Source organism: Thunnus thynnus, chromosome 3 (genome assembly GCF_963924715.1).
Source record: "Thunnus thynnus chromosome 3, fThuThy2.1, whole genome shotgun sequence".
In the NCBI taxonomy this organism is placed as follows: Eukaryota; Metazoa; Chordata; class Actinopteri; order Scombriformes; family Scombridae; genus Thunnus; species Thunnus thynnus.
This window is the reverse complement of record NC_089519.1, coordinates 12,064,197-12,086,170: the sequence shown is the minus strand read 5'-3', so window position 1 is coordinate 12,086,170 and position 21,974 is coordinate 12,064,197. Positions and strand designations below refer to the sequence as shown.

Here is a 21,974-nt window from a genome sequence, read left to right as displayed (position 1 = left end):
CCACTGATGATTCCAGTGTAAGTATCTGAAGCACACAAAGAAACCACAAGCAGCTCGATAGTGTGAAAAGGAGTGGAGAGAGAAGGCAACATTGTTTGGTGGAGCGCCTTAAAGGTAAATAATCAGATCTGAACCCATTCATATGAACGGAAGCTAAAGGTGAGACATATGAAAGTCCCATGTGATCCTATCGAAAGCCTTCTCTGCATTGAGAGATATTAGCACTTTGGGATTGTGAGGGTTTGTGCTGGGTGAATAAATAATATTTAATAATCACCGAAGATTGAAAAATAAATGTCTATTTTTAATAAAATCTGTTTGATCCCAAGATATTACTGTTGGGAGCACTCTCTCCAGACATGTAGCTAAAATCTTGGCTAGCAATTTTGCATCTACATCGAGAAAACTCAATGGTCTATATGAGCATGTGTTGAGCAGATCTTTGTCCTTTTTAAGGAGCACAGAAATACATTCCTGATATAATGTTGGTAGGAGGTGATCAGTATTAAGGAAACCATTAAATACTTCGAGTAACAAGGGGGATATATGTTCTATGAATGTTTTGAAGAATTCTGCCATATACCCATCTGGGCTTGAGGCTTTCGAGCATTGCATGTTGTGTATAGCTTGATGTATTTCTTCTATGGTAATGTCTCCCTCAGGTTGCTCTTATCTCCCTGACTTATGGAAGGTATATTAAATTTATAGAAAAAACTATCAATTAATTTTGAACCTCCAGCTGATTCTTTAGAATACAAATTGGAATAAAAATGTTTGAATTCATCATTAATTTCTTCTTCTTGACTTACTTGTCCAGAGCTAGTATGAATCTTTGTGATTAATCTAGAAGTGGCTGATTCCCTAATTTGGTGTGCAAGGACATTGCCTGCCTTTTCACCATGTTCATAGAGTTTATGATTAGCCTGTGTCATCATATTAGTCATCTCCGAAGTAGAAAGGAGATTGAACTCAGTTTGGAAGGAGAGCCTTTCTTTGTACAATTCAGATGAGGGAGAAATTAGATGTTGCTGATTACGTTTGAGAATTTGATCTGTCAGAGTTTTACGGTGCTCATTTCTCACTCGTGTGGCTAATGCCTTTTGAGAAATAATCTGCCCATGACTATATGCCTTAAATGCTTCCCAGAGCGTGCTTTTAGAAACATCTGGTGTGTTATTTGTTGAGAGATAGAACTGTATTTGAGATTTTATGTCCTCAACAAAAGGTTTGCTAGGTAATAACGTATTATGAAATTTCCAGGTCCTGGACATATGTTTGTTATGAAAGGGGGCTATGATCAGATATTAAAATTGCTGCATAGTCGCAGTGTCTCTAAAGAAAGAAACTTATAGTTGATCAAGAGATAGTCTATCCTTGAGTAGGTGTGATGTCAGGTGAAAAAAAAATATTTACACTGATTTGAGTACATAAATTACCATGGATCTATTGGGACATTTTTAAGTAGAAACCACATTTCAAGTAATCATTTTAACCCAAACCATGATCTTTCCCCAACCCTAACCCTAAGTGGTTTTGTGTCTAGACCTAACCAGACCATAACCACAGTGTTGGTAAACATAAACAACATAATTATTTTTTAAGAGTGATTTTGGAAAGTGGCATATTGCACTCCTATTTTGGAAAGCGGCATTTTACGCTCCTATGGGTTGTTCTGGAGTGCAGGTACAATTGACCTATATGTGGTCATTTAATTATGAAGATGTGTTGTCTAAATTATAAATACAAAGCCCCTCTTTATAGATATCATAATGAACCTGTTAAAGGGTGATTATAAATGTTCACATTGTACTTAACCCTTTTTATACAGACCCAATTTGTGAATAGTGATAGAATTCATTCCCATTGTTCACCTCTGGATGCAAGTCATATTACGCTCATAATCGGTTTCATTTAATATCCAGTGTGCTGGAGTAAAAGTCAACACAACAAAATATAATGTCTAATCACTATAACCATCATCCTTATTATTTAATAAATATAATGTGCAAAAGACATTTTTCCATTTAAAGACAGATTCCAAGTAGCTCTTTAAGCTCATACTTCATTCAAACTTGAGTCAGTCCTTTCACTTGGAAAGATAAAATGTTTTTGGTGGATCTAAGCCAAAACAGTCATGCAGTTTCAATGAAGACCTCCATGTACTTGAAACACATGAATGAGTGTTTTTGCTGGGCAGTATGACTTTATTCTTTTGTGTCAACCAGCCAAGCAAGAGCATGTGGTTAGAGGAAACAACCTGCAGGGTTTCAAATGAGCCGTTCAAATAACAATTATGATCAGGGGAGAGGGGTGCTTGGTCTACTTTTGTTTTATTGAGTAAAAGGGATGAACTTTATGTTGAACAGTCAAAGCTGAGACACGATAGAGACAATACCTCTGGGCAAGGAGGCCAGTGTGGACTACTCCTGCTTTTCCTGTTCAATAGTTCACCAAACATGTTGAGTCCCAGGTCAAGGAAAAAAATACCATTGACGGGTGTCATCAATTTTTACATAATTTTTTTTTGTGAGGTGCCACTACTGTTTTTGCCAGGTGATACAACAAAGCTTAACATGCTCGGACAGAGCCTGGGATCTGGTCTTTTTCCCCATATAGGTCTATTTTACTGCTAAACTGGGAGAAGATGAGGCTTGAAAAATGCTGTTGGCTTGTCGCTGTAAGTCTGAATGGTACCTTGGGTATATGGCCTGAGGTATTGTTTCAATAGGTCTCCAAATATCAGCTACTACAACATCAAGGCTCTAGCAGTTAAGTCAGTAGCTTAGCTGTGGTTTAATGCTTCAGTTTAATTAAGTTTTCAGAGGTGATTGCCCTGTTAAAACAAACTCAGGTTCAGCAGAACTGCAACTAAACTACACTGATGATACACAGCTGATCCAAGTAAGACCACAAAATATTGATCTGTGTTATCTTGTTCACTCATTCAGCAAATGATAAAACTGAAAATTGGCTTTTTTAGCTTATTAAACAGATTTTTGCATTTTACTTTTTTCCAATTTCTATGAAATTTCACTACTTAACACAATATTCATTGAAAATTGTTATATGGACAGACATTTATATACAATTTGCGTATTCTCACAAATCAATTACTAAATCATATTACTATTAAATAATTTGCTTTTACAATAAAATAAATACAAGCTATTCCATCTAACAATATACTCTTAGATCACTACAATACAACAGTAGGCTACTATTGATGTTTTTGGGTTTAATTGTTATTTACAGCTTCATGTAACTAAATTATTAATTAATCTGCCCACTACTGAGAAACATAAATCATATATGTACTTTTTTATGTTGCAATAGCTAATTTATGGTTCTGGTGATGACCAGTTCCCAACTGAACATGCTGGTCCATTCAGATGTAGGGACCTCTAGTGGCAGTTATGGCATTTCTATAAGATCCAGTAAATACAGTCTATACAGTTAATAATATAGCACAGCTGTATATGAAACTGGAGACATTGAGAAAAGAGCAGTTTGGTTTAAGAGACAGGAGACATACTCGTATTAAAAAAAACACTAGGAACCACTTGTAAATACATGTATTAACCCCGCTGCCACAAAGACCAGCACTTTGACTGGTGGCCATCAACACCCGAACAGAACTATTAATACAGACTGCTTAAGTGCAAATGATCTTGTGTGACTAAGTTTCGTTTTATCATTTCTGATCCAGGAGTTTGCCACTTAGACGACATTTGAGCTTAGGGCTAAACAACCAGCTATGTTGAGTGGCTTCTACATGCATAGTCTACTTGACTTTGTCACGGACTGGAAAGTTTAGGAGAATACTGCTGAACGAATATCGCCAACTGAATTGGTGCTTGCTCTTTTTGGTGTCAGTCTTCCTCAGCTTAGGCCTCTCAAATCGAGATTTCACTTATATTTAGCTTATTGGAAATTCTTCAACACACAATTCTCAAGCAGACAGAACATTAAGCTTATATGGTTTTCTGAAAAATATTTGCAGGGGGGGTAAAATAAGTGAGAGGATCTTTTTTAGGGCTTCTTAAAAAGAATAATGATAAATGCTGAAAGTGACATAAAACAACCAGCAGCTTTGTTCTTTAATGCTCAAGAAATCGATGGTCTTCCGAGCCTGCAATGCCGATGATGATGTTTAAGTTTGGCACTAAAGACAGTAATTTAGTGACTTTAACCAGCCAGTGTGAGAGGAAAAATACTCTGCTCTTACTTCCCTTTCACTTTATTCATAACAGGTCATCTATATAGGAGGGAGACGGTCATGTTTCAAAACAAAGGACAGCCTACTGCTGCTTTTAATTATAGCTGTTCCCCAGCTAATAGGTATCACTGCAGATAGTTTCCCTTGAAAACCAATGTCACACAACTTTCACATATTCTTTCTAGGTACAGTGGAGGTTAGAGTTTGAATATCATTTAAATGAAACTTTAAAACTAAACAGAATGAAAATATTGACTGGACTGGACAGGAAAATAATTACAAGAAGTTTTAGAAAGGTGTAGGAACAAATACTTCTGTTGCCCTGGAAGTAAAACAAAATTATTAATGTTGTTAATCTGACAGCCATAGTATTTGTGTGAAAGCAGAATGGTGAAATGCTCAGTGTCAAATTCGCTACATAACTAGCCATGTTATAGTTAAATCTAAAAGCTAACATTAGCCAGTTATTTAGCTAACTAAACATGTAGAAATATCATGTTAGCATGCTAGCATGCATGAAAAACATTCTTCTGCACGGGCACCATGCCATTTTGAATCAGCTTCATGTAGTTAATGTGTATTCAGGCTGAATTACATCCACTTTATTACTCGGCTATATTTACTTCTCATTCAGCAAAGGTTAGACAATGTCCTCTTTATGGGCCAAACAGCTATGAGTCAATGCTATCACCAATTTGTGTTTTCTGTCATTCACTTTTTCAGTTTTACTCCAATCTCCCCTTGTTTTACTCCAATCTCCCCTTTTCTCTCCGAAAAAACATTACCCTCATTTCTCTAGGGTCCTGTCCCAGTGATGCCCCGGTAGGCTATCTCTGTCTACTGCTGTTCAGCAGCTGGTCTGAAATGTCACCCACCCTGGTCATTTGAGACCTGACATCCCAGTCATCATGCCAGCTAGGACTTCATCTGGGAGAAGAGAGAAACACACTCATGCCATCTCTCCTTTTGGGAGAAAGTCCTTTTTGAAACCTGTCCCAAACCAGCCCTTATTAGTCCAATTAGCTGGACCTTCTGTCTTGACTTGAAATGCTGTCATGTTCACTCACAGACAATCTGGGTATTCACATGATGGGTGATACCATGAGTAATAAGTGTGAATCACTTAAGTGCTGGGAAGTTTTAGTTGATTATACAAATTACTAATGCCCTATATATTGACTGTTATCCAAAGTTAAACTGCGAAGTGTTAAAATGCTCTTTGTGTTTTATTTGTTCATTTATTGGTGGAAGTGCCATTATCAGGTGGAGATGCAGGTGGAAACTAACTTAAAAAGTTGTGTTACCATGCAAAATTATGTAACTTCTTCAAAATCAAGGAAGACATGATGCATACTGTATACTGTGGAAATCAATGGAAATGAGTGGCAGCATGGAAGAAAGGAAAAACACATCCCAAACCCCAATTTCAGTCAGTAATGCAAAGTACAGTATAGGATAGAGGTCTTGCCCACATGCACCCAACTGTTTAGCAAGATTTCTGGTAATTGCCACCTGATCCTGTAGATGCCATCCCACCCCAACTTTTTAAAATCTAAATAAGTTCCTTTCAAAGTAACAGCTTCTGCTTAAGACAGAGGAACTAAATGTAACAAAATACAGTATTATAGATTAAATATATATTTATTATATATACTATATGATTTATTATAGACTTAATGTATTCAAACAAGTATTACAACTGTAAACTATTAACAATGGACAATAATTTATTTGAAATTTGTTCTATTTAAAATTCCCCATTTTTACGTTTTGTAAATGGGGAAAGCTTAATATTGGTACAAGTTACCATACACACGTACTCCCTACACACACAGAAAAATGGTGTAAATTATGAAAGCAAAAGCAAAAGAAAACAAAGATAGTGCGGTCAATTCACTAGACTGATTAATAATTTCACAACATGCACACATAACTACTATTTACAATATCAGAGATATGCATCTATGCACCACAGCAGTGAAACTCTTCTCAGGGAAAGGAAAACCAAAAAAAAAATCAAAATTGCCACATCAAGGAAATGCTATACTAAAAACCTAAGCAAAATATACACAAAACAAAATAAAGCAAGGTAATCAAGCAAACAAACTTAACTAAGTAACTTAAACAAATCAAATTAACCTAAACATAGCAAAAGATGTATGCACTGACACTGAACATTGGCTTTTTGCAGAGGTCATTAGGTGTAAAATAGTCCAATGTAAACATTATAAATATAATCCAAGTATAATGGGCATGCAAAACCCTTGAATGATCTTTTAAACTGCAGGTATTTACATGCACACTAAAAACACATTACTGTTAACAATCAGGTTAGGGCACAAAGTCAAGTGAGGCATTTACATTTATCTGGCTGCTCTAAAACTCCAGGTTAAGTCAGAAATCACATAACCACACTTCACTCTGCAAAAATGATGTGACATTAGTTAATCCACAGTTAATGGAAATATCACAGTCAGCTGTTTCAGCTTATTTTATTACATTTTTCATCAGGTTTAACACAATTAGTAATGGATTGCTCCTGAAACGCTGTCTTTTGCCCATACTGTTGAGTTCTCAACATGCTAAATGTTAGGATTTCCTGTGCTTGATTGTGCCATTTTTGTATCTTTTTACATGCTGCACAGGGTACACATGAGCCAGGCCTCCCCAGTATAAAACTAGCTGTATTAACCCCTTTCAGCATGCAAACACACTGTAATGACTGTTAAAGCTGTACTAGTGTCACTGATTATGCATTCAGTGGTCAAATAACAAGTTTGATCTCACACAATGTCCTTGTGTGTAATTCAATACACTGAGGAGGCAGCCATTGCTTTGTGTGTCAGAGCATTGATGGCAGTGATGAGGGTTGGTGCGCAGTCACAGTTTCAGCTTTGTCCAGTACTTTTCCACTGACTGAGCTACCGGCATTCACGTGTGTGTGTGTGTGAGTGCCTTGAGTGCCTGTGTGAAGAAAATGCAGCTGCACTAGCTGTACCTTATCAGGAAGCCAGAAGAGACGACCAAAAAAAAACACCAAACCTTTGATGAAGTCCTGAATTTAGGGGAGAGAACAGGAGGAGGGGGATTTGGAGACATTACACAGCCACACAGCACTTTGTGAAGACAAATTAGGCAGTGTTACATATCAGTAAGTCATGTGTAGTCGTTAAGAGGAGACAGCCATGCCAACATTGCCACCTTAAAGTGTGCCTGATATGACTGGAACAAAATCTGAGGCAACGGTGGTGTGGCTGAGAGAGTTTATTCTGCTCTCTCAGTGCCATTTCCCGAGGCATCATAACAAGTTCTGATCTGAGTACGACTCTGAAACATGTGCACGCGCCAGAGCTCTGACCTAGAAATGCATGCACAAACGATGACACATTGATGATAAACCACACTGATGATTAACACAGAAGCTGCTTCCCTCTCTTGATTAAAGCGACGCAATGCACATGCAGACATATTTTGGGTGGTGTGCATCAGTTGTAATGATCAGTATCAAATATCTTAGAGTTTCAATGACAACCACAGTTGACTCACTTGCTTCAAAGGTGAGACACGATTAGCTCAATTGATTTTACTGTTTGTGCTGCTGTGATTGTGTATTCGCTCCACCTGTAAGCAAATAGGACTCAAGTTTTTTAAGACTTTAGACCATTCCACACTAAAGAAAACTGTGATGCCACTCCTCCTCTACACACAGCCAGATATTTCACATACATATTTACGTAACACACTGACACACCTCTGTGTATAAGACTTGCCCTGGTAGAGTTTAGATGTTTGTTGATGATACATTCGTTTGATAAAAGTCTGTTTAGACGGGACAAGAAAACCACCCAGGCTTATGTGTATATCTTGCTGTATAGGGTGTGTTTTCCAGTCAGTGTGTGTGTGTGTGTGTGTGTGTGTGTATGTGTGTATAACATGACAATGTTTAAGATTGCACAACCCTAGGAGATTTCATGTCATGTTTTGTATGTTTATTTTAAATGCGTCACCCAAGAAAATGGTATGCAAACTTTGCAGGCTGAGTCAGAAGTGATTCAAAACTCTTTGAGCCACCCCTGAAGAGTGATGATTATCTCTCCTCTGAGAAAATGCAGACTAGTTTCACAAACTGATCCTGATGCTTCAAAACTCACTTAAAAATCTGCTCTATGGTGTCTGGACACACTGTGAGACAAAAGTCTGTCATCATGCCATAGTGAATATTTGTGTAACTAATCGATGTTGAAATAAATGTCTTTTGTGGTCTCTTTTTTGTCTTCGGATTATTTTGTCTCACTCTCTCTAAACTCCACTTCTGATCTGGTTGTGCCATCACAGGAGCGTGCACGTGTCTCCAGTGTCTACCCAGGAGATGTTTTGATCCCAAGTATGGACATGCCTGTGAAACAACTAAATCCTCAGTCTTAGCCACCTTCAGACAGGCAGTAGACTCTAAAGTAAAATTTGGTTTTGTGTGCAAGGCTAAAATGGCAGGTTTATGACCACAAAGAGGAACCACAGCTGGTTTTAATCACCACAGTGTGCAAAGTCCGGATAGCTGAATTGTTAACATTTTTGCACGGCCACGTTCCTGCAATAACCTGCAACTGGTCAACATTGTCATGTTACGGGCTGACAATACAAGACCATACAGGTGTATTTGCTTTATTTTATGTCATTTGTTCCTTGTTGTGAATAAATTTACATGTTGCATTTGCTCCAATTGGAACTGACAAGCTCCTTCATTGATAGGGACACATCTACTTAAACAGAACTGATCTACTGTCACTGATTTATTAGTGCTGTATTCAATAATAATCTGAGAAGATGCCACATTCACTTATACCGCCAGCTCAAATCAAGCCTGAATTCCATTATTTGATTTTGGGTCACATTCATTCTTGAATATTCTTAGTCCCTACCTGAATGCATTATTTCTGGTCTGTGTCTCTCTTTTCCTTGCTCTCTAGATGTAGTAACCAGCTTTTATTGGTTCTTTTGGCTTTGATCTTGTGTTCCTTGTGTAATTTGCAAGGAAGACAGCATGTGATTCAGCCTGCTTTGACTACAGGAGTCATCTGTCACAGACTCAGATGAATAACCCTGTTACGTGTGTGGGGAAAAAACAACGAGCTAAAAGAGGCCAAAAATATTTGTATTTGTATCATTTGATTCAATGTTTATATCAACAAGATACAGCCACACTTAGCAGCTAACTTAGGCACAGCAGTGCCTTGAGCTAAATGCTAGTCAGCAGGCTAACATGTTCACAGTGACAATGTAAACATGCTGATGTTTAGCAGGTATAATATTTATATGTTTAATCTTATTTTTAGTGTGTTAGCATGCTAACATTAGTTGATAGCACTAAACACAAAGTACAGCTGAGGCTGGAATGTCATTAGCTTTTACAGTATTTTGGTCAGTATTGTACGAAGGGTGACAAGTCCCCCTATTTACCATTTATATGCAGTATGTACATTTAATAAATGGTTTATAGCACACTATAATGTTGTTATAAGCAGATATAAGTGTTTTTTAATGCATTTGTCAACAACATTAGCTTGTCCTGGGGGCATCTAAAAGTGGAGGCTGGTGTAAAAACAGATAATGATAGCATATATAAATTAGTACTACAGATGTCAGTTTAGGTTAATTTTGCTTTCGATAGACCAACACCAATTAACCAGTAACTAACGGGTTCATTTTTAAGAAAAGTTGTGATGTAGCTACCGTTTGAGAACTGTCCAGTTTGTCTGCCCTGGTTAGCTTGACTTTTAGCTCATCCTTCTTCACCTCAAAGTGTTTTTAATGCATTTAGTCACAGTAACAGAGGGCTACACACAGCAGGGCATAGCTATGTTAACAATGCCAGCCATGGTAACTAGCTGCTAGCTGCCGTGCATGTTGGTAAAAAGGATCCATCACGTCCATCTATGGGTTGGTGCTCCTGTCAATGTGTGTTTTTTAAAATTATTTCAGGGCTGCACTCACTCTCGTCCTGAGTTCAGTAGCCAACCCTATAGTACGCCAATTACCTATAGATCGATGTAACCGGTCAAAAATATTCTTGGCGGTTAACCAATTAACAGTTAACCGTTGACATCCCTAGTTAGTATGTATACTGACAACAACATAGTAGAACACAGATGTGTTAATATAAAGTATGTCTTCATAGGAAGAGTTATGATTGTTGACAAATACTGTACATTAATACACTTGAAAATGTCCTTATATCTGCTTATAACTACATTATAGTGTGTTATAAATCATTTATTAAATATTTAGTGCTACTGTACAAAGTAACATTTTAACCTGATGATGGCACCAGATGAAAAGGTAAGGGATCACAAAAAATTACTACAATTCATCATTAGGGGGACAAGAATGGGACATGAACTTTTCATGGCAATCCATCCAATAGTTGTTGAGATATTTCAGTCTGGACACAAAGTGATGAACCGACATTACCAATCCTTGAAATATTGATTGATGCAAGTCTGAGTCTGACAAAACTAAACAAATAGATCAATGAAAATGGTTTAGGGATGGGCACTTTGACTTACCCCAACCTGATCAAACATTGGAAAGCACTTGCCATTTGTTTCCTGTTGTACGTTGAATTCTGCTGCATATGGTACATATGTGTGTATCTTAGTACTCTTATAGCATTTATGGCTTTTACTTGTTTACTTGTATTAACTAAATCGTCAGACAAATACTTTTTTCTTGTTCATAGCCTATTGTGTCTTTGCTTCTATGCAACCTGTAAAGTAGAAAAAGATACATTAGGGAAGTATGTACTGTATTCTTTGTTTTTGAAAACAAAATGTAAAAAATAAAGTTGTTTCATTTGATTTGAAGTAAAACACTATGGTTTCCAGGGAAAACATGAAGATAGCTTTCCTGATTTTGGCGACATGAAACCTTGCACATCTATGACATGTCAAGCTGGTGATCATGAGGTGAGCCATGGATTCCATTACCATTAGTTGTGCTGTGAGTTATGTAGTAATGTGCCTGGGTTTTTTCCATCCACCTGTTGAACCATACATCATTTAGAACATCATAACTTTCAATATCATATCAATAATATTTCGATCTCACCCCACAGGAGCACCATTGCAGTTGACAGGCAGTGTTGCACCTGGATTGTTGAAATATCCATTGCGATAAAGAAGAAGATTGTATCTTCATGCATGTTAACATAGATCCCCATACCAGCTTTCACAGAACAGGGTGGGGATTTAATTGACCAAGATCTTGTTCTAATGAATCATCTTGTGCTTGGGGCCAGGTACAAAATATCAATCCAAAGAAGGAACACCTTCTATCAACTGTGAGAAGTCAAGTTTAGACACACCTTCCCATTAACTTGAATAAGAAAATGTCCAAACTTTTGACTGGTGCTGTATGTGGCTTGACACCTGGGACAGAAATATGTCCTTGCTCCTTGACCTCCCTCAGCTTCTTAGTAAGTGTGGCTGAAGGAGAAGAAGGTGAGTGATCCTCTACAACAGAGTGAAGGCTACAATTTTGCCATCTTTGTGCCACCGATATTAAAACTTCTTTTCAAATCCCATCCCCCCTATATGAAGACCCATGCCATCATACTGTTTCATGTGTAAACATGCCAGACCATGAGGAAGCCCGTTCATGGCATCCTTTAAGGACAAAATAGGAATTAAATCATGTGGACAGAAGTCTTAGGTGCCACCTTTCTGAACAACCCCTACCAGGTGTTATTGGTATCAGGAATGTTTCTTGGAATTATTCGATTTCCCTTATATACGTACTGACCATGTGTCACTTAAGGTGATCCTACATCTTGTTTGATCACTTCATGCCAGTGGGTCTCAAAGTGGGGTCCAGGGACCCACAGGGGTCCTTGAGGGGGCTCTAGGTGCTCCCCAGTAAAAAGGGGAATCATTTATTTTTACTATAACTTCATCCGTCAGTAACACAATGACAGAATGTATGACTATTTTGGTCATGGGTTTCATATACTTTCTGTAATAAAACATCTGAAAGCAAAAATTTTATCAGATGGGGGTCCATGTTCTAATTTATGTCAGTTTATGGGTCCTCAATGTGAAAAAGTTTGAGAACCACTGCCTTATGAAACCTACAATGTCACTTTATTGGTGATGAGCCCGTGAATGAGCACCCTCACAAGTCTCTTACATGCTTGTGATGCCAGAAGTAATCACTCTAAAACAAGTTACACAATCTTACCTCTCTGAAATGTTCTTTGTGCAAATGATGAAACACTCAGAAAAGTGAACAAGCACATTTCTCAGCCACGTCTCAGTCACTTTTCACCTATATTCCTGGCTTTGGCCGGTGGCCTTTGCAGCGTTGCCTTGAAAACACACATTTTTGTATTAAGAAAGGGTAGGAACCATAAAAACCTTGTCTTTTCTTCCACCGTCACGCTGTATCCCAATCATCGTTTTGTGGTATTACTATGGAAGTTTACTGTGATGGTAAAATCTATAAACTACTCTAATGCACATAATTCCAGCCTTAGAGGATAAGCTTTCTCACCATATATGGTAAGATAGCAATTCCCTACAATGAAATGATGAAGAATGAGAGTAAATAAAGGACAAAAAAATCTGTCAAAATGAAAAGATTGAAAGTATCATCATGTACAGCTGTAGAGCCAAAGCTTGTGATTACTTCTGTCTTTACAACACAGTGTCATAAACTATAACTGCCTTTTCCCTGTACACCCTAACAAATCACTGTGTGGTTAGTTTAATCTGTAGTGGTTACATGGTATTGTTCCTTTTTCTAGGAAAATATGTAAGCGCTCCTTTGGGAATGTGACTGGTACACTATGTACTAACTGTTCACAAGGACAGAAATCACAGCATTACATACCTGAGTAAACACTGGTACATTGCATTTCAACTCAAGCTGTTTGTATGCCTCTTGTAAAGTGTGTTTCATTGTGTAATGTGGATTTAGATAAAAAAACAAAAAAAAACATGAGGTGTAGGTGTTTGTAAGTATCACATTAGATTCTGGACCCATTTTAAGACATTGCAAGTGATTAAGTAAGTAGTTCGCTTTCTTGGTTACAGGCATCTGTATTTCTTATATCAGTTACATCTGTAGTAAGAGTTAGAAATTCAGTCTACAATCTCTTTCTAAACCAAAAACAAATTATCTGAAAGACATTCCATATCTCTTCAGATTAGAAACAGCTAACATCAAGCACATTACTTATAGTAGTACTACTGAAAACACAGAGTGAAAATATAAAACAATAAAACAATTCAAGAAAATGCCATTTCAAAAGAATGCATTGCATTCTTCATCTGTCAGCAAGACATCTGAACAAAGAATGCTGGTTTACGTGATCTCCTCAGGTCTTTACAAAGACCTTTAAACTGCTGAAATATATTTTAAGTAACATAATCTAACTTAGAATTATCCTTTGGTTTGTCTTTCTTAATGTTTCTGGGTTGTTTACTGATTCAGTTCTGTTTTAATCAAATTTATTTTGTCATATTTTTTTCCGGTAACACTTTAGGCTATTTGGGGTCCTCCTAGCATTTGTAATGAGTATAAAACTGCAAATAAATGGTTTATAACACATGTAGTTGTAAGCAGATATCAGCCAAATGTTTATTCATTGCTAATATTATTTGTCAACAAGTCATGGGCACCCAAGTAGAGGCTGGTGTATAAATAGATAATGAATCACAATATAGTAAAATATATATATAGGGTATGTTTTTTCAAAATGTTGTCAGAATATGGAATATTATGTTATTCAAAAAGTTGTACCTGAAAACTCAAAGAACACAAGAAAACACTGGCTATTAAAAATGCAGCTATAACACTTACTGCCTGCAGGTAGCATATAAAAATTGAAAAAATAAAGCATCTTTATTTTTTGCCTGTAGCTGCTACCTAGAAGATCCTACTGGACCACACACAACCAGGTAAAATTACCTCTTCAAAATCTACTGTATTCATTGTATCCATATAAACCCCAGACTGAATGAATTAAATGTGGACAGAATAAAGAATAAAGATTATACTGACAACATAATGTTAGTGATATTAGCATTAGCTTACCAGCAGAGAGTGAGGTAACAAACACATAAAGATTGCTCAATACAGAAAAAAATGATTGAGAAAAGAATGGTCAACAAATTGGATTCTCTGTGGTGGCTCTAACAAGGCTGATTGGGCAAGACTTTAAGGTCCCATCCCTCCTTCTCACAAAGCTCATTGTACAGAACATGACTGCAAAATATACAACACGCAGTTAACATGTCAAAGTCTGTATGCGTGTGCACACACTCCCGTGCAAGTGTTTTTGCCTCACAGGTCGTGAATACAGGCTTGCAGGCCTGTAACTGAATGCACAACCTTGCAGCCTAACAGGGTTAGCAGGCAGACACCAAAATGTTCAGCCTGCAAGTATATATATGCAAGCTTGCAGCACAGAATTTTCCAGTTACAAACATAATGTTTACAAAACTGCTGTTACAGATACAAAACCCTGTTTTCAAGTACACCTTTTTGAATGATACAGTATTCCATATCAGAATTGTTGACAAATACTGTACGTTAATAAACACTTTGAACTGTCGTTACGCTGCTTACAGCGACATTGTAGTGTGTTATAAACATTGTAGTGTGTTATGAGTGTATGTTTATTGTACCATTCTTTCAGCAATGTTAGATTTTGCCCAATATCACATGGACCCCGGGAAGGTAGTAACAGCATAGCATCAGTGGCATCAGTGGAAAGTAATCAGGATCCCAGAAACGGTTAACGTTCGACTGATAAAATTGTGGGTCAAGAATTGTGATTTAGCCTTAAATTTCCATTTTATCAATAAGTTGCCCGTTTTTCCAAAGTAGTCAGTATGAAGGAAAAAACAGCTTGTGGAATTCACCAATTTACATGTGCAGTAGTTTTGTACACAGTTTCTGTACCATTACTCTCATATGAAATGACTTTAGTCATTTTAATAGGATGGATATATTGATAGGCTATAAATAATAAATTCAGGCGACAAACTCGTGGCCGGTTAGCTCAGTTGGTTAGAGCGTGGTGCTAATAACGCCAAGGTCGCGGGTTCGATCCCCGTACGGGCCACTTGAGTTTTTCTTTCTTGTACTAGCTCATTAGCGCCGTTAGCACGAGATTCCGTCATTTTTACTTTAATGGACGTAGCCACCGTCACGTCACCGATTGGTTTGTGGACTACTGTTTTGAAGCCTCCAGTTCGGCATTCAGAGCGTCGCCATCTTGGACTTTTGGAGCCAGGAGTGACCATATTTGGACCAGAGGGTGGCGCTAACCTTTACACTAGCTGCTAGCTGGGTTGGTTAAAGTTTAAAACGCGTATTTGCTCTCCATGGTTAACTGTAATAACGCTAATGCTAATTTTGGCTGGTGAAAACAGATTTAAAACAAAATGTACTTGCTGGAAAAAACTGAACAGCTGACTCCTTAGAGGGTCTTTTAGTACAACTGAACACTGAAGAAGAGTTTTTCGCGACTAAAATGTTACACTTAACTTTCATGAGCTGGAAACACACTAAAATAGCGACAGCTACGCCTGTCCTCCTATTCCAATCTGGGGTTACTATACATAATATACGTAATTTATCCAATGCTTCCGCCTTGGTAGCGACTTGTCAATCACAAGGTAGTCACGCCCTAAAGCATTCATTAATGAATTTAGGTCATGGATGATGCAGGCACTTCCGCATTGGCTTCACTGTTCAGACCTGGAGCTTGCTGCTTGGCTGTCAGGCTAACGTTATTTTGTGGGGGAAAAAATAAGACGTTAACTAACTTGAGTTACGTTAACGTCTGTGGAAACAGTAATTATTGATCAAAAAGAATATGAAATGCCCAATTAGTGATTGTAACCACATACGATATCATTAGCTGTTGACCGTAGTTGATTTGATAAGTCATATAAGTAGACCTGGGGAGCAGAAATGGTTCCATGGTGTAATGGTTAGCACTCTGGACTCTGAATCCAGCGATCCGAGTTCAAATCTCGGTGGAACCTGAATTTTTAACCACATATTTATATGCGCTCTACTGCAAGAGAGAGAGCCAAACATTGCTTCACATCACAGTGACATACTTACATTTTCTACTAGGAAATATTCTTTCTTGATAAGTTTACATTTTAATGATACTGAATTTGATGGCAATCAGATAATCTTGTTTTTTAATATGCAGTGGTGGAGATCAACAATTATAATCATAATCTGAGGTATTTAGAGTAATCTCTCTGATTTCATATTGCATTTTACAAATCCCAAACATTGTTATTCAAACCAGATAATGTACAAAAAAATATTTTATTTACCTTTTTCAGATTGATTCACAATCAGCACGTTTTCTTACAAAATATACCACTTTGCAAACCTAACTGAAATATGAAAGTCTGATAAACACTCAACAGTGGTTGAGAATGTTGTCTTTAAATCATACTTATCCAAAGATGTGACCTTTTACATGCTTTCACTGCTAAAATATATCACCCATCAAAGCATTTTCTGTATATTTTTAAGCAGAATCCATAAACTGATCCAAATGGCTACGATGAAGAAGTAAACTCTGTGTTCTTGCAATAAGAATCAAACACTTTGAAGCACTTCAGCAACATCAATGTGATCCCAATTCTCAGCTTATAGCAGGTAGGAATCATATTAAGTCAGGTCAGGAGTCTTCATCATGAAGTGTGGCACGGCTGCAGATAAACAGATTGTCTACGAGGTCTCTGGCTGTAGTGGCTGTTTTTTCTGTCTTTTCTTGGATGTTGCTGCCCCCTTCTGGTCAACAGTGGATCCAGCATTTCTAAGAGCAAGAAAAAAAAAAACATTAACCAAATAAAATAATAATCTTTGTGCCAAGTGTGCATATCTCATCTGTTGCTGCCTATAATCCTCCATAATCACTATAACACAGAAAAGATATCCGGGGCACTTACTTGGGCCCTCTGTGTGGTGTCTCCGGTTGCAGTATGATCACTTCCTCCTCCTCACTGTCAGATATCTCAACCACATCTCCTTTAATGGAAACACAAAGGCTCAATTATCATTTTTTATTTAAGACATCTTCAGAGCCAGAGAAACTAAGATAACTTTAAATAACATAAATTAAATTAAAAATTAAATAACCTCCGCTACTCTGCTCCTTTCCGTGTTGCTCCTCTTCCATCTTTGCCACTTCCTCCTCCTGTTCCTCATCACCATCATCATCCTCTTCCTCTTCATCCTCGTCTTCCTCCAGTCCCCAGGTGTTCTGCAGCCCCTGCCCTACCAGACCCACGCCTGGGACGGGCACCACTGGGGACGGCACCCTAGTATATGTGGTTAAGGGTTCTGCAGTGGCAAAGTGACACAAATGGAAAGGAGAAAACAGATTGTACATTATGTCAGAGGGACGGAGCTGTTGCTAAAGGATACGTCTGAGGCGGGGCCTCGGCTTTCTGGACGATGTCGTTGGCTGTTTCTGTCACATCCGTCATCTCCACTGGAGTCTCGTCCATTTTCAGAGCTGTGATTCGCTCCTGAGGCATAGACTCTGCATAACCACACCTTCCACCAGCCTTCCTGGAAAATTTTAAAAACACAGAGCTCTTATCTATTTTCTAATGACAACAGCAGGACAGTTAAATAAGTGAAGTGTGGTCATGTGATGTTACTACTCACCTGGCTTTCTTGTCATTCACCAGGGCTTTGTTGATGAGTTCTGTGATTTCAGACACTTTGACGCTGGCTATTTTACTGCATCTCATAACCTGCAACACCACAGACAACCACTTAAATCAGTCGAACTCTGTCATTTCTGTTTTCACCCTTGTTATTAACGCCACTCAAGTTAATTCTTTTCTTACAGGATAATGACCCTGATAATAGCACTACTGTACAATATTAATATTTACCTGCTCTTTAAGCAACATGATGCCTCCGCTGGACTGGATGGAGCAGATTTCTCTGTGTTTGTTCATGGCGATCATCAGCAAGCCATCCATCACCCGCTCTTCCCGCTCACAGGGGTCCACCAGCAGATAGGTCCTGCAGAATGAACAGGGCACGCAGAGAGAAGACGACTGGGAGTTCATAACGAGACAACTGAGCTACAAAAAAGTCCACTAGAATATCAAACTGACAATTTATTTCACTTGTCACGTAGAACTGAATGTGTTGTTTTTGCTTGTGTTACAGTGTGTAACTCATCTCTGTTATAATGACGGCAGACGATCTATTTTGTTATTCAATATCTAATATTCACCACATACTCTGGTGATTCAACTGACAGCTTCATGTGAACTTTTACATTTGCTGTCCCTCCCTCCTTAGAAAAATCCTTTTGCAAAGCAAGAAGTAAATTGTCTCAGAGTAATGGTAGTTCAATGTTTGGAGCCTCAACACTTAATCAGTTGACAGAAAATTAATCAGCCACAATTTTGATAATCGATTTAATCATTTTTTAAGGAAAAATGCCAAAAATGTCCTGGTTGCAGCTTCTGGAATGTGAAGATTTGAAACTGAATATCTTGGGTTCAGACTGTTGATTGGACAAAACAAGACATCCAAAGACGTCACCTTGGACTTGGATTGTAAACGGGCAGTTTTGGGTTTGTTTTTTTTTACAATTTTCTGACACTTTTTAGACAAAGTGATTAATTTCAAAAATAATGGGAAGTTTAATTAATAAGGAAAATAATCATTAGTTGCAGCCCTATAAATGTTATTATAGTGTTTGAATTATGCTTACACCAACTGTAAAACGATGAAGTGAGCAGTTAGCACCATGTTTGTCATCAAAATCAACAAAAAAATCTCTGATTATTACTAAAGCTGAGCCTGTTTTTTTAATGTGTGTCATGAGTGGAGAGAAGACAAGAGACATATATATAAAACTGCAAGTAAGCATGATTTTTTTTTGCTGTTTGCTGCTTGATACCGTTGCACTGATACACAGTGGATAAAAAGAAAAAATATATAAATATTAATTATAATAATTATTTGAATTCCCTAAAAAATGGGAGATATGTGCAGCAGGTTCAGAAGTCTGGACAGATATTAATACTCAACAACAAGTATATTCTTGATACTATTGGTGAACATAGTGGATTCAAACTGTCTGAAGAAAAGAAATCTCAACATATATGTACACATGCATGTGATTGTCTTGTGTTTAAATGTAGTTCCTCACCCTTGCTGGAAGAAGGAGAAGCTGACACTGATGGGCATGTGGTAGATACTCAGAGGAATAGGGTCTCTCTCCTCTGGACTGTACTACAGGAGCACAGGAATAAATACACAGTTACAACACGAGCGTAGTACATCAGAACATGGCTGTTATGGGAGGTATCTGTGGTGCAATATAACAGTAAAGCGATTTAGTGTTGATAATAAAAAGATGTTTTGGCGCCCAGATAAAACAGCGCACAGACATTTCCCAGTAGATTCAGTGAAGCAGAGACACCACCTGCTGCCTCGTTGCAGACTCACCACAGTGACTTCATCTCCCTGGATGCCAACATCTGGGCGTCTGAAGTGGTACAGAGCAGTGATAGCAGCAATGCTGGCTGCATCCATCAGGTTCCCATCATGATTCAACATGTGAACATCCACTCTGATCTGCCACACCTGATCACACACACACGATAATCATCTTCATCATCACAGTGGATAAGGCTCTTTTCTCTCTTTTGTGTGTGTGTGTGTGTGTGCGAGTGTGTGTGTTTTACCTTTTCTCCAGACACCACACACAGGGACTCTGTATCAATGCACTTGGAGTTCCTCAAGCATCTCTCCAGCTGTCTGTTTAGCTTCACTGAAAGTTCAGACTGTCTGGAGAGGCAGAAAACCCACAGCTGATTTAAACTCTCTGCACAAACTAAATGAACCAAGTTTCAGACACAGTTCTAGTCTAATATGTCCCTCAACTCCATCAAAAAAAAGCTTAGAATGATCAAATGTGAAGAGACATAATATAAGCGAACAAGAGGGAATAAGTTACATCTAATGTGTCTGAGGCATTAGCAGAAAATCTCTTTAGTTTTATCTCACCTGCCCTGTTCAAATGCTGGTGAGGCCATGGGCGACAGCTCTATGTTGAAGAACATGATTCCCTCATTTGGTCGATTCTCTTTAGGAGCCACGAGCTCACATGACACCTGAGCCATGACCCTGTACAGTGCAGCACATTCATCTTACAAATCACAACATATATAACTTGATAGTTTCAGTGAATACAAAACTTGCTGATGTATTTAGGTGCATTGTGCTCATTCTGAAGGTCATGGAAGATTTTCTCTTACATGCAGCATGTCCAAAATTCTGCACAGCATCAGTGTCTTGTATGAAAGGCTTTATGCTCTTTAATCTCCTCAACTCAACTAACCCAGCATTACAAAATCATGTTGAGTAGACAAGCATAGTTCAAACCCTCCAAAAAGTATTTTAAATTATTGTCAAGATACTCCAAAGATTCTAAATATTTCACAATCCATCTGATATAGAATGAACCACCATACAAATTACATATTGTATCTAAATAGTTACTGAAAACACAGTGTATAAACCTCTTCAACAGTGCAAAATGTGTTTTTATCTAACCTTGGTTAGTTCTGGGTAAATTTAAGGGAAAGCATAAAAAATATTTTAAAACATTTGACCACAGGTTCACCTGGTTTTCCCCAGATCCACAAAGCAGCATCCATAGTCAGTCCCAAACGTGATCTTTATCTTTCTGTAGTCATAGGTCTGCCGTCCATCCAGACGCTGCAGACAGAGGACAAAACAAAACAGCACTTTATGTAGATACTAATACAGATAATATAGAACTGGTTAATATCTAATAATAACAAACTAATATCTGCACTGGAGTCCCTCGAGTTGGTTGTGGAGAGAAAGATGTTGCACAAGTTGCTCAACATAATGGACAACACTACACACCCCCTACACAACTGACTGGTCAGACAACAGAGTGTCTTCTGCTCTGCTGCAATAAGGACTGTGACAGGAGGTCATTCCTGCCCAACTCAATAGCATCTACAATGAGACTCCTTCACTGAGTGGCAATGCACAATGGACATTTTACATTTAATCTGCACATTAATAGCAATATCTTGCCTTTAAGTTTAAAAATCTATTTTTTATTCTACTTATTTTTTATTTAACATAGGACTTTTTGTGCGTGTCTGTGTGTGTGTATAAAGTATTTTCCCCCTCTCTCTCTCTGTCTCTCTAAAAACAGGAATTCATGAACTAAAATCATCCAGTCCACTGACAACATTATGAAGACTGCCTCAGTGGACTCTAACGTTGAACAGTCCATCATTGAGTCGTTGAGTTTCTTACAAATACAGTGTAAAGTGCAGTTAGGACTGAGGTGGGCATCAGTGTTGTTAGTACACAACAGCAGAAACAAGCGACATGTTCAGAAAGCTGCTCTCACCTTTTTCTCTTCGATGGCTTTGAGCAAGAAATCCCGCTCACAGTTAGACAGCGGTGTGTCCTTCATACTGCAGGTTTTGTATCTCTTAAGCAGTATTTCAACTATTTCATTCACTACCGCACTGCCACAAGCATGTGGCCGCCATCAATATTTTGTGAACTCTACCCCGGAAACGAATAACGTGTCATAGTAAAAGGAGCGAAAGATTTCTTTATTTGTCTTATTTATAATTATTGTAAAAAATGTCTGTTATAGGAACCTACTAGTGTTTATGTATTTTGAGCCAGACCGTCG

At 38.0% G+C, this 21,974-nt stretch overlaps 1 protein-coding gene and 2 non-coding genes across 3 annotated transcripts; 2 read left to right on the top strand and 1 right to left on the bottom strand.

Annotated features, from left to right (window-relative positions):
* The first annotated feature begins 15,264 nt into the window (after nucleotides 1-15,264).
* On the top strand, nucleotides 15,265-15,338 carry trnai-aau (transfer RNA isoleucine (anticodon AAU)). Its single transcript has one exon. It is a non-coding gene; the product is annotated as a tRNA-Ile (tRNA).
* Nucleotides 15,339-16,194: 856 nt separating this feature from the next.
* trnaq-cug (transfer RNA glutamine (anticodon CUG)) lies at nucleotides 16,195-16,266 on the top strand. The gene has a single exon. It is a non-coding gene; the product is annotated as a tRNA-Gln (tRNA).
* A 279-nt stretch (nucleotides 16,267-16,545) lies between these two features.
* On the bottom strand, nucleotides 16,546-21,848 carry exosc9 (exosome component 9). The gene is made up of 12 exons (XM_067584232.1): nucleotides 21,681-21,848; nucleotides 20,910-21,004; nucleotides 20,291-20,410; nucleotides 19,969-20,071; nucleotides 19,730-19,867; nucleotides 19,431-19,513; nucleotides 18,154-18,286; nucleotides 17,921-18,009; nucleotides 17,675-17,821; nucleotides 17,387-17,568; nucleotides 17,197-17,275; nucleotides 16,546-17,063 (listed from the first exon to the last, which is right to left on the bottom strand). The coding sequence occupies exons 1-12, from the start codon at nucleotides 21,744-21,746 to the stop codon at nucleotides 16,976-16,978; spliced, it is 1,323 nt and encodes a 440-aa protein (XP_067440333.1). The 5' UTR covers nucleotides 21,747-21,848; the 3' UTR covers nucleotides 16,546-16,975.
* Nucleotides 21,849-21,974: the final 126 nt, after the last annotated feature.